Source organism: Microcaecilia unicolor, chromosome 7, assembly GCF_901765095.1.
Source record: "Microcaecilia unicolor chromosome 7, aMicUni1.1, whole genome shotgun sequence".
Classification (NCBI taxonomy): Eukaryota; Metazoa; Chordata; class Amphibia; order Gymnophiona; family Siphonopidae; genus Microcaecilia; species Microcaecilia unicolor.
In genome coordinates this window covers 1427280-1440678 of record NC_044037.1, presented here as the reverse complement: position 1 = coordinate 1440678, position 13399 = coordinate 1427280, and the positions used below count along the sequence as shown (strand labels likewise).

Here is a 13399-nt window from a genome sequence, read left to right as displayed (position 1 = left end):
TTCCCTTCACCCCACCCAATTCATCCCTGTAGCCCACCATCAGCCCTTCCCTTCTCTATCCTACCCCCCCAATCCATCCCCGTAGCCCACCATCAGCCCTTCCCATCTCTACCCTACCCCCCAATTCATCCCCGTAGCCCTTCCTTCCATCAGCCCTTCCCTTCTCTATCTTACCCCCTAATCCACCCCCATATCCCATCATCAGCCCTTCCCTACCCACCAATTCATCCCCATAGCCCATCAGCCCTTCCCTACCCTACCCCCCAATCCACCCCCATATCCCATCATCAGCCCTTCCCTTCTCTACCTTACCCCCTAATCCACCCCCATATCCCATCATCAGCCCTTCCCTATCCTACCCTCCAAACCATCCCCATAGCCCATCAGCCCTTCCCTTCTCTACCCTACCCACCAATTCATCCCCGTAGCCCACCATCAGCCCTTCCCTTCTCTACCCTACCCCCCAATCCACCCCCATATCCCATCATCAGCCCTTCCCTACCCCCTAATCCACCCCCATATCCCATCATCAGCCCTTCCCTTCTCTACCCTACCCCCCCAATCCATCCCCATAGCCCACCATCAGCCCTTCCCTTCCCTATCCTACTCCCCAATCCACCCCCATAGCCCATCATCAGCCCTTCCCTTCTCTACCCTACCCCCCAATCCATCCCCATAGCCCACCATCAGCCCTTCCCTATCCTACCCCCCAAACCATCCCCCATAGCCCACCATCAGCCCTTCCCTTCTCTATCCTACCCATAGCCCACCATTATCTCTTCTCTTCCCCACCATCCATCCCAAGGCTAGTCATCAGCCCCAGTCTACATCCCATCCCTCCCTACCCACCCCCCATTAAAATTTGTTGTTGGTGGGTTTGTGGGTGGGGATCGGCTCTTCACTGCCTGGGAGGGGGGGGGGGGGAGATATATTTAATGATTAAACATATTTTCTCCCTAGGCAATGAAGAGACCACCCCCACCCAGAAGCCCACCACCATCATTACACTCAGTGTATATGTTAAAAAATGGGCAGCTGGGCTTAATTTTACCAAATTTGTGTGAAAGTGGCAGAAAGCACTGCTCTGTGCGCTGGGTCCCTTGGGGGTGGGGAGCTGGGGGCTAAATTTAAGGCTGATCCAGGTGGCGAGGGCCCAATACGTCTTCTCCTGCAGAGGAAACCCGGTGGCTGAACCACGGCACCAGCTACAGGGGCAGTGGGAGCACCGTGAGCGAGACAGACCCCGACGGAAGCAAGAGCAGCAGAGCACAGGCCTACGGTGCTAGAGCAGATGACTTCCTGACCCGGACCTGAACAAAAAAACAAATAAGACTCAAGAGCCTCCAGAGGACTAGAGTCTGGTGAGCTGCTATTTTTTCTGTCGGCTTTAAGCAAAATGCACGTGGCTAGCAGCTGCTGAGGTGGCTGTGCACGCCCACTGCAGCCTAACCGGCACCTAGAGGACCAGAACAAACTGTGTGGGCCTGAGCCCAGATTGGGCCACCGTAGCTATGCACCTGGCTTATCTGGTACACAAGGTCGGCTCAACCTATGGACCCAGAGCGCCAAAATCCCTGTCTGGTCTACCTTGAAACTCCTACAGGAATATATGCTGGCATGGGATTGTGGTGCTTTTTATCACCAGTGCCCTAAGCTAGTTCTTCACCTGGTCCAGCAGGAGGTGGGACTTGAGACAGAGGGGAAGATATTGGATCACCTGCACCAGGTGGGGGGAGGGGGGCATCACAGTCCCTTGAGCCAGCCCTGCAGGTACTGTGATGTTAGTATTTACAAAGTTTCCAGTGGATGACACAGAAATCTTCTGCCTCGGTATCCATTTCCAGCTTTTTTTTACAGAGCTTATAGTACATGTCTCCGTTTTACCAGTTTTTCTTTTTTTCTTATGCTTTATTCAAATTGCAAAGAAAATACAAACAATTGTACTGTAACAAGTCATGCATTGATACAGAATAGCATCAGTGATTGGTTTAGTAGCAATATAGATAACAGCACAAACTTCCTCCCCCCCTCCCCCTCCCAACTTGCTCAATTAAGGTAAACCGAAAGTATTCTTACAATATAAAGTTCACTGCAAGACAGTACCTCTCCACCTCTGGTACGGCTTCCATACTGCATAAAAGTGACCCATCCGATCGTGCTTCAATGTCGTTAGTTTGGACATCAGATATAAATAGTCTAGGTTTTGCATCACTTGTTCCTTATTAGGAGGCTCTAGCTTTCGCCAGGCAGCCGCCACGCAAAGGGAAGCTGCTGACACCACCAGCATCAGCAGTTGTCCTGTGATATCTTCACAATGTGCTGGATAGTCATTAAACAGGAAATTCAGAATACTTGGCACACAGTAGAGTCCTGTCATCTCGTGAAACATCTCTGCAATCATCAGCCAATAGGGCTGAATTTTGGGACAGAGCCACCAGATGTGTTCAAAAGAACCTTGAACAGAACAGCCTCTCCAACACTCTTTCTTCCCCGTGCCGAACATCTTATATAATCTGGCTGGGGTATAGTACCATTGGAATAGCATTTTATATCCATGGTTCAATATAGTTAGATGCAATGGTGGCTCTCGGTAGGCGCTTATAAATCCTATGCTACTGTTCGGTTGATAAAGGAACATTGAGCATTTTCTCCCACTTCTTCTCATATTGTTGGGATATAGGTTGACTAAATAACAATGCTCGATATAATCTAGAAATCAATCCTGTTCCAACTCCCATATGAAAAATTTTTAACAAACCTTGATCTCCCCGATCCCAATCAGGAAATACCCTTCTCTTCATAAAGTCATATAACTGCCCATAGAGAAAACCATCACCCTCCTTTAATCCATATCTTTCTTGTAGTACTGGAAAGGGGATCACTGTACCTCTAACCACTAAATGTCCTAACACCTTACAACCCTGTTTTGCTCATCTGTGAAAGGCTGGGCTGGTGCATCAAATCCAGAAGCATATATTATTGGTGTTGCTAAAAAATATTGTTGTTGATGGAAAAGTGTCTAAAGTGCATGAAGCTCCAAATGGTGCTCGTGTCATCCTACTTCTCAAGTTTTGCAATGAGAGCCACGGTACGTACTGCAATGGCATTTCCTGGAACAGATCTTGTGCTAAATGAACCCAGCATTTGTCCGGGAAGGCATGCCATTCAAAGAGAGCGACAAGCTAGGACGCTCTATAGCAAGTCAAAAAATCCGGGACCCCCATCCCTCCCTCTTCTCTAGGTACATGCATACGTTGCCTACACACTCGAGGTGGCTTCCGTTGCCAAATATATTGAAACACTTTCCTCTGCAGTTTGATCAAATAAGCTTTAGGGATAGGCAAGGGGAGGCTGGAAAAGTAATATAAAAGTCTTGGGAGCACATTCTTCACTGCACTGATCCTGCCCACCCAAGATAGGCCTAATCCCTCCCAGCGGTCTAAATCTTCCTTCACCTTTTTTAATAATGGCGGGTAGTTCAAAGAAAAAATGCAATCCAGGATGGAGGGAGGGATATAGAAGGGAAGGAGGGGAAGGTAGGGCAGGGAAGGATGGGGGGATTCCATGGAGGTGGGAAGGGGGAGGGGGAAGGATTGAAGATAGGTTCTTGGAATGTCAATGGGCTCAACAACCCTGGGACAAGAACAAGGGTATTGAAAGAATTAAACAGGTTGAGGTGGGAAGTGGTGTTTTTGCAAGAGACCCACTTAAGACCCAGAGATGGACACTTGCTACGGGGTAAAATGTACAAAGGGGTGGTGACACACCAAGCCACAGTGGGGAGCCAGGAAGAAAAGAGAGAAGGGTCAGATGATGATGGTGCTGAGAAGGAGAATGAATAAGTTAGAAAAGACCCACCAGAGAAATCCATCGGCAAAGGTATGGACTGAACTCAAAAAGATAAGGGGAGAGTTGGACCAGGCACAGATGGCTGAAATTGAATATATGAGAACGCGCCTTCATCAGCAGTACTTTGAATTTGCTAACAAATCAAGTACTATGCTAGCCAGATGTTTGAGAGCTAGGAGGGGCAAGTCAATGATACAAAAAATAAGAGATGAGAAGGGAGAATGGATGCATACAGATCAGGAAATAGCATTTTTTAAAGTATTACAAAGATTTACAGTGGGGGAAATAAGTATTTGATCCCTTGCTGATTTTGTAAGTTTGCCCACTGACAAAGACATGAGCAGCCCATAATTGAAGGGTAGGTTATTGGTAACAGTGAGAGATAGCACATCACAAATTAAATCCGGAAAATCACATTGTGGAAAGTATATGAATTTATTTGCATTCTGCAGAGGGAAATAAGTATTTGATCCCCCACCAACCAGTAAGAGATCTGGCCCCTACAGACCAGGTAGATGCTCCAAATCAACTCGTTACCTGCATGACAGACAGCTGTCGGCAATGGTCACCTGTATGAAAGACACCTGTCCACAGACTCAGTGAATCAGTCAGACTCTAACCTCTACAAAATGGCCAAGAGCAAGGAGCTGTCTAAGGATGTCAGGGACAAGATCATACACCTGCACAAGGCTGGAATGGGCTACAAAACCATCAGTAAGACGCTGGGCGAGAAGGAGACAACTGTTGGTGCCATAGTAAGAAAATGGAAGAAGTACAAAATGACTGTCAATCGACAAAGATCTGGGGCTCCACGCAAAATCTCACCTCGTGGGGTATCCTTGATCATGAGGAAGGTTAGAAATCAGCCTACAACTACAAGGGGGGAACTTGTCAATGATCTCAAGGCAGCTGGGACCACTGTCACCACGAAAACCATTGGTAACACATTACGACATAACGGATTGCAATCCTGCAGTGCCCGCAAGGTCCCCCTGCTCCGGAAGGCACATGTGACGGCCCGTCTGAAGTTTGCCAGTGAACACCTGGATGATGCCGAGAGTGATTGGGAGAAGGTGCTGTGGTCAGATGAGACAAAAATTGAGCTCTTTGGCATGAACTCAACTCGCCGTGTTTGGAGGAAGAGAAATGCTGCCTATGACCCAAAGAACACCGTCCCCACTGTCAAGCATGGAGGTGGAAATGTTATGTTTTGGGGGTGTTTCTCTGCTAAGGGCACAGGACTACTTCACCGCATCAATGGGAGAATGGATGGGGCCATGTACCGTACAATTCTGAGTGACAACCTCCTTCCCTCCGCCAGGGCCTTAAAAATGGGTCGTGGCTGGGTCTTCCAGCACGACAATGACCCAAAACATACAGCCAAGGCAACAAAGGAGTGGCTCAGGAAGAAGCACATTAGGGTCATGGAGTGGCCTAGCCAGTCACCAGACCTTAATCCCATTGAAAACGTATGGAGGGAGCTGAAGCTGCGAGTTGCCAAGCGACAGCCCAGAACTCTTAATGATTTAGAGATGATCTGCAAAGAGGAGTGGACCAAAATTCCTCCTGACATGTGTGCAAACCTCATCATCAACTACAGAAGACGTCTGACCGCTGTGCTTGCCAACAAGGGTTTTGCCACCAAGTATTAGGTCTTGTTTGCCAGAGGGATTAAATACTTATTTCCCTCTGCAGAATGCAAATAAATTCATATACTTTCCACAATGTGATTTTCCGGATTTAATTTGTGATGTGCTATCTCTCACTGTTACCAATAACCTACCCTTCAATTATGGGCTGCTCATGTCTTTGTCAGTGGGCAAACTTACAAAATCAGCAAGGGATCAAATACTTATTTCCCCCACTGTATATACAGCACCGGCAGGGGAACGGAGGGAAAATATATCTCGATATCTGGATCAGATCCCCCTGCATAAATTGAGCGAGGAGGAGAGTCAGAGGATGGGGGAACCTATAGGACTGGGGGAAATACAGGGGGTTATTAAAAATCTCCCTAATGGAAAGGCCCCTGGGTTAGACGGCTTCACGGCCCGGTTCTATAAGTATTTTGAGAGCTTGGTAGCCGTATGCTCAGGAGGAGTTTTAGAAGGAGGGGAGCTCCCAAGATCCAAGATGGAGGTGGGAGTGGTGGTTCTACCTAAACCTGGAAAAGACCCGACTAGGTGCGGGTCCTATAGACCAATATCCCTATTAAATGTAGACGCAAAAATTATTGCTAAAGTGCTAGCAAACAGACTGAGCAGACTGTTGCCGAAATTAGTCCACACGGACCAAGCGGGATTTATACCAGGGAGACAAGTGGGGGACAATATTAGGAGAACGCTACATTTGCTATGGAAGGCCCAAAAGTCGGAAGAAGGACTGGCAATACTATCGATGGATGCGGAAAAGGCGTTCGATAGGGTAAACTGGGGGTTTCTGCGGGAGGTGTTGGACTAGGAGGGAATTTTAGTTTATGGGTTGATGCTTTGTATAGGAGCCCGAGAGCCTGTCTGAATATTAATGGGAGTTACTCCTCCTTCTTTCCGATAAGTAGAGGGACTAGACAGGGGTGCCCGCTGTCCCCACTTCTGTTTGCTTTATATATAGAGCCGCTAGCAGAAAGGATTCGGGAGCATCCATGGATGAGAGGGATGAGGATAGGAGAGAGAGATCATATAGCGTTATTTGCGGATGATATGTTACTGTACGTGAAAGACCCGGGAGGGACACTGGCTGTGATTCAAGACATTTTTGAGGAGTATGGTACATATGCAGGGCTGAAGATAAATATGGAAAAGAGTGAGATGATGGGAATATCGCTACGCAAAGAGGAAGAGTCAAGGGTGAGTGACAGGTATGAGTTTAAATGGACGCCACAAAACATTCGTTATTTAGGGATACAGGTACCAGGGAACTTGGATAGGGTATTTCAACTTAATTATGGCTGTTTACAGGAACAGATAAGAAATGATCTATTGAGATGGAAAAATAAATGGTTGTCTTGGTGTGGGAGAATGGCAGTGATTAAAATGAATGTGCTCCTGCGCATATTGTTCTTATTTCAAGCACTACCTATAGTGGTACCGAAACCATTTCTTAGGAGGCTACAAGGTTCTTTAATGAACTTTATATGGGGAAACAAGAAACCGCGAATGGCACAAAGAATATTATGGGGAGAGGTGGGGCAGGGGGGGGAGGGCGGTCCCAAATCTCGAGTGGTATTATTGGGGAGCCCACATGAGGATGATTTTAGATTGGAAGAGGGGGAGGGAGAAACCGGCGGTCCAGGTGGAACAGTCATATTGGCCACAGAGAAGCTTGAGATCATTGTTGTGGACGACAGAATTAATAGGGAAAGGACAACAGGGGGAAATTAGCCCATATCCAAGGCATTTAGTCGAATTATGGGGGAACATAAGGAAATGGTGGGGATGGAAAGAAGGAGTATCCTCAATGGCTTCTATAAGGTGGGAACCTAAGTTTGGGGTGGGCAGGGAAAATGCCACTTTTGCAAGATGGGAGCAGAAGGGAGTGGTGAAATTTCAGGATGTGCTGCATGGGAGTGGAATGTGGAGCTCTGAGGAGGTGTGTACCCGATATGGGATCTCTGAGGGACAGAGATTTGCATACATGCACGTAAAACATTTCATAGTCAAAAAGGGGTGGAGGAGGGGCTATCCAAGGGAAAAGAAAAGTCTACAGAATCTATGGATATTATTGAGGAGAGTCCCAAAGGCCATATCAGTAATCTACCAGTTTCTCCAAGGGGACAAGGATAAAAAATACCCATTTCAGGAAACCTGGGAAAGGGATCTGCAATGTCAATTTACAGAGCGGGAATGGGAAGTTATATGTGGGGAAGTACAAAAAGCCTCAGTTTGTGTGTTAATACAAGAAAATGCATATAAAGTGTTATCATGATGGTACTACACCCCAGAGAGGCTAAAGAAGATGTATTCAGGAGCATCAGATGTGTGCTGGAGATATAGCCTTGTAGCGCTATAGAAATGCTAAATAGTAGTAGTAAAGGCACTTTTCTTCATGTGTGGTGGACATGTGCTGGGGTGGTAGTATTTTGGCAGGCAGTGATGAAAGCGCTGGCCAGGACAATGGGAGCTTCATTGGTGTGTGGCCCATGGCAGTGTTTACTGGGATTGTATAATGAGCGAGAGGTGTGGGAAGAGAGCAAACTGATGCAGTGGGGATTAGCAGCGGCTAAGTGTCTTATTGCGAGCTGCTGGAAATCAATAGACCCCCCAAATATAGGGGATTGGAAGGCTAAAGTGAGACTTCTGTGGCATATGGAGCGTCTAACAGTATATAGAAGGGAAGAGTGCTTCAACGTAAAAGGGGTTGGGCAAGACTTCAAAAGTTCACTGAGGGACTTTAAGGGGTTGAGGACACATTCCAGGGAGGGGGGATAGGTAGAGGAGATAGAGGGAGGGTAACATTCAGGGAATAAGGGTTGAAGGGGAGTGGGGGGGGTGAAGGAGGAGATGGGAAATGATAAGGGGCAAGGTAGATCTCACCACCTGTGTTTAGACAGGCGAAAAGCAAAGTTGGGGATAATTAGAGAGGAACATGGCTGGAGGGTACTGTATTTAGAGAATGGAGGGAAATTTACAAGATATGTTAATGTTGGTATTACAAGTTAGTTGGACAGTCAATATGTGGAGATTATGAAACGAAATGCAACTATACAGTGGTGTATATTGAATGGTCTGACTGTTACAAATGTTTATAAATATGTTAAAACATTCAATAAAAACTTAAAGTAAAAAAAAAAATGCAATCCAAATCAGCTGGTATTAAAACTCCCAAGAGAGATGGGACGATAAGAACTACACTCGACTGGGTCTTTCCCCAGTTTATGTAACAAGGCTACTCCTGCCTGCCTAAACGAAAGTGGTAATTGGGACTCTGTCAGCAAAAAATTATAGCAATGAGTAAGGGGCTCTATCAAAATGGGTGCAAATTTTTTATAAAAAAAGTTGGAAAAGCCAACTAATCCAGGGGCCTTATATGTTGGGAGGCGAGCTATTGCTTCTGCCACTTCATCTAATGATATAGGAGCTGAGAGCTGTAAGTCAGCGCTAGGCGGTAGGGTAGGTAAGGAAATTCCTTCTATATAGTCTACCTCAGCATTTGTCACCCCTTGGTCTTTGGCATATAGTTTCTCGTAGAAACGAACAAACTACCGACCTATGGCATCCTCGCTCTGTACTACCTCCCCCTCTAGGGTCTTCACCTGTAAGATTGTGTTGTGAGCACTCTGTTTCCGAATTTTTTGTCACCAATAGTCGCCCTGCCTTGTAGCCTCCTGCAAAATATTTTGGCCTCACCTGCTGAAGAGAGGTTGCTATATCCTCCAAGTCCAACTCCCACAGCTCTCTCCGACAGACACTGAGTTAATTGTTGGCGAATTCTATCTCGTGATGGTTGAGCTCTATAAGCTCTTTCTAGCTCTCCCAGCCGCTGACTAAGCTTTAAACGAGGTTGACATTTCATCTTAGTGCAGAAGGCCTGCTTTGATATGCAAAGACCACGTGCAAAGGCCTTAAAACGCTCCCAAATATTTACAGGGCTTGCTGTACCTTCATTCCTCAAGAAAAAGTTCCAAAACTCAGTGTTATTAATAATAATCATCATCATTTATAATCGCTGTACATATTATTATATGCAGTTACTTTATGATTAAACACTGCAATACTTAATCTCTGTCTCTGCCCGACAATTTTGGGGCACAGATCGTAGACGTCTACCCGGCACCAGTCCTACTTCCCAACTACTGGAGTTGCTTTCGAAGTCCACTCCAGCCTTGATCATCTGTTTTTGCCATTTACAGGACCCAGACCTGGCATCGGTCTTATTTCCCAACCTCTGAAGCTGCCATCAAAAGCTCACTCCAGTTATCAGGTCATTTAAATTTTGCTTTAATTAGATGCCATCCTTTTTGTATATACTAATCCTCTGTGTTTATTCCACGCATTCTGGAATTTCCTCACCAGTTTTGTAGGTAATGCTTCAAATTCCTTGCCCATTCCACCCCCATCTAATTCACCCTTTCTACTCACCCATTATGAAATCTGTATGCGAGTCATTGTCAGAAGGATAATCTGGGTAAATTAAAGCTTTATTGCAAAAGTTTTTTATACAGTGCCCTGCCAGCTGAGACACTGCATGCTACTCACCTCTCCGGGTTTGTGACACATGCTGCATTTAATGATATCTGAGGGATCAGATGTCTGTGATGCAGGTTTCTGCTGCTGTGCTTCGTATAAGGAGAGACAGGCAGAAGTACAAAACTCACGAAAAGAACCTCCTGATCCAGTCTGTGCCATAACAGATTCTCTACTGTTCACAATTTCCCTAAGACAAATGAGAAAGCAAAGGATCAGCACAGAGGACGGGTCATTTCCCTGAAGAATGAACAACAAAATGAGCATTTCCATAGTCTGTTATTGAGATAGACGCTGGAAAACCACTGCTTGTCCCTGGGATCAGTAACATGGAAAGTTTCTGCCAGGTACTTGGGACCTGGATCGGCCACTGCTGGAAGCAGGATACTGGGCTAGATGGACCATTGATCTGACCCAGTATGGCTATTCTTATGTTCTTACATCCTTATCAGCATAAATTACATGAGTATTATGTATTGCTCCATTCCTGAATGATCTGGGGATAGAAAAAACACTTGGCATTCAAATAACTCAAAAGGTATTTAAAAAATGCAGATGAGTCCTATGTAGTTCAATGGAAAGACTTTTAGAAAGAGGGTTATGACATGGCTGAAAGGGAAGGAAACAACAGAAGAAACTTTTCTTCAAAGAAAAGTTGATGGAAATCAAATGCAGCAATACAATTCAAAAATGGCCAGGGTAAGCGGAAGTTCTGAAGATGCTAGAATGAAAGCAAACAGTCTGTATTAAGAATGAACTCAGAGTCCTTCTCGGACATCAAATTTGAAGCTGAACATTCATATGCACTTACCCACATAGCAGCATCTGCTGAAAATCACCCCAGCACGAAGCAGAATGAGGACAGCAATAACATTTACTCAAAACGAGGCTCCTGGTCGTTTAAATCACCTGTCTGGGGGGTATTTTCAGCAGCACTTAACCACATTAGCACCCAAGCTATTTTGGGGGTGTTCCAGGAGTGGAGTGTTTATGCGGTTCTTCATAGCCAGTTACTCGGCTATATTTTTACCGGCTCCATATACCTGGAAATTCAATGGCCCAGCTCTGAATTTCCAGGTATAATGCCAGGTGCGGGCAGCAAAACCTGATTGCCGCCGGCTGAATATCAGGCCCTAAGTTAATTAGATGCATTACGGCCATACCAAGCATCACTTACGTCTTAACCTGTTTTAAAGGGCAACAACCTGTGTTACACTACCATAACACACATTACTTTAGATATTATAAGATAAACAGTAATGAGATGAAAAGCAGGCAAAACATCTCATTACTACAAGTTGAATAATACAGCTTTGCCTTATTCCTGGAAAAATAAAGCCAGCAAAAAGGCTGGCTGGGAGCACCACAGCCCAATGCTCAAGAACAGTTTCTTAAAAGGGGTTAGCCAATCATAAAATAAGCTTCCCCTTCCATCACCCCAGCCCCTTTCAACATAACCTCCCAAAGACCCCCTGGTCCTACCCTGCACAGTCCCTGGACTCTAGTGGAGTCAAGGCAAGAATAATACCCAGTAGCTCTTGACCCTGCTGCTGCTGTCAGGTCCAAAATGGTCCCAGCAACCCTAGTGGCAGTTTCAGTAGCTAGGCCCCTGGCGGTAGTACCACAAAACTACCAATAGGGGGTCTTGAACTTGGAGCCAACGACAGGAACAACTGGGAATTGCACATGTCCCGAGACAACTATTCCTCAGGGATTTTGCGAGGTAGGCCTGGAGGAAGTGGGGGAGCATTGGCACGATTGGCTTGGGAGCATCAGTACTGAGATTTTGCAGGTTAGTTATTCTCATGGGAAATTAAGATGCAGTAAATACTGGACTTTTACTGCATCTTAATAACTACCCACTTTAGTCCACTACATAGGTAACCATCCAGATAGTGGCACTGGTCATCGCTCTATTCAAATATTCATCACTAGCCACTGCCTAGATACCGGCACTCAGTATCTGGATTTCTCTGGCTACTGCACTTGCCATTAAAACAAAAAAAAAAACCACCAATCATAGCGGCTGAACACTGACCTATTTCGCTATGAACAACAGAGACTAAGAGTCACAAGATTTGCTTGGGGCATTCCAGTGTTGCATTTTTGGTGTAACTGGTTAAGTCAGACTGCAGAAATACTTTTAACCCAGATTTCAAGAAATCCCAGATGCAGGTGACCACAACTAGAAATTTCCACCTGGTGCCTGAGAGTTGTGTGTCCCATTTGAGGCTGCAGCCAGAGCAAGAATATTGTCCTTTCTGTAGTGTACAGACTCATTCAGAGCCACAAGGTGTAGGAAGGAAAAAGATCCTGCATTGCAGACAGTAAGGTGTGGATCAGTGGTGAAGAAGGATGAAGCTAGGAGGTGGCTGGCTGGCTGGTTTGTTTGCTAGGGTAGGGGCTGGAGTATGGATGACGGGCTTGCTGGGTCAGGAATAGGGTCTGGCTGGCTGGAGTATGGATGCCTGGCCTGCTAGGTCAGGGTCTGGCTTCCTGGGGTAGAGGCTGGAGTATGCATGACTGGCTTGCTAGGTCAGGAATAGGGTGTGACTTGCTGGGGTAGAAGCTGGGGTATGGATGATTGGCTTGCTGGATGGTGAGGGCTAGCTAAAGTTGAGAAGTTGAGATTGGAATTAGGAGCTGGTGGGGGGGGGGGGGGGGAGAGCCTGAGTTGGAAGGGGTGCTACTAGCTGTGAGTTTCTGCCAGTGGCCTGCAAGGGTATATTACGAGCCTGATTCACTAAGCTCTCCTTTCCCTTGGACAAAGAATGGGACAATAGCCTCAGTAAACCAAGCTCTAAAGGAGTTGCAGTAGATCTCAAAAGAGACCCCTTGTCCACTCCAACTCAACATCAGTGGAGGCAATTGTGGGGGGGAGAGGGTCCCAGCCACTGGCTGGTTTCTAAAGCCAAAGAAAATTACTCAAGACTTTCACTGACTGCTTCTATTGAGTGGTAGGACTTAACCTGCTAATTCCAGAAATAACTGGCTGATGTTACCCAGATATGCTTTATGTTAACTGGCCTTGGTCTGCTGAATACTGGCCCCATAATAACTTATTTCTTCTGCTATCCAACTAGAGCGGGGGGGGGGGGGGGGGGGGGGCAACCTCAGTCCTCAAGGGCCACAACCCAGTCAGGTTTTCAAGATTTCCACAATGAATAGCATGATGTCTATTTGCACAAAATGGAAGCAGTATATGCAAATCAATCTTATACATATTCATTGTGGAAATCTTGAAAACCCAACTGGGTTGTGGCCCTCAAGGACCGTGGTAGCCAAAAAAAGATGCACTACTTTCACCCAAACCAGACAGGAGCCCAAATTTTAAAAATATATAATTTAATTCATCATCAGGCTTGTTT

At 46.1% G+C, this 13399-nt stretch overlaps 1 protein-coding gene across 1 annotated transcript in view; it reads right to left on the bottom strand.

The window, feature by feature from the left end:
* The window catches only part of ZMYM3 (zinc finger MYM-type containing 3), a 271782-nt gene that overhangs the window by 126850 nt on the left and 131533 nt on the right, over positions 1–13399 (bottom strand). The window contains 1 exon segment of the mRNA XM_030209787.1: positions 10044–10221. Within this exon segment, the coding sequence (XP_030065647.1) occupies positions 10044–10221 (178 nt within the window).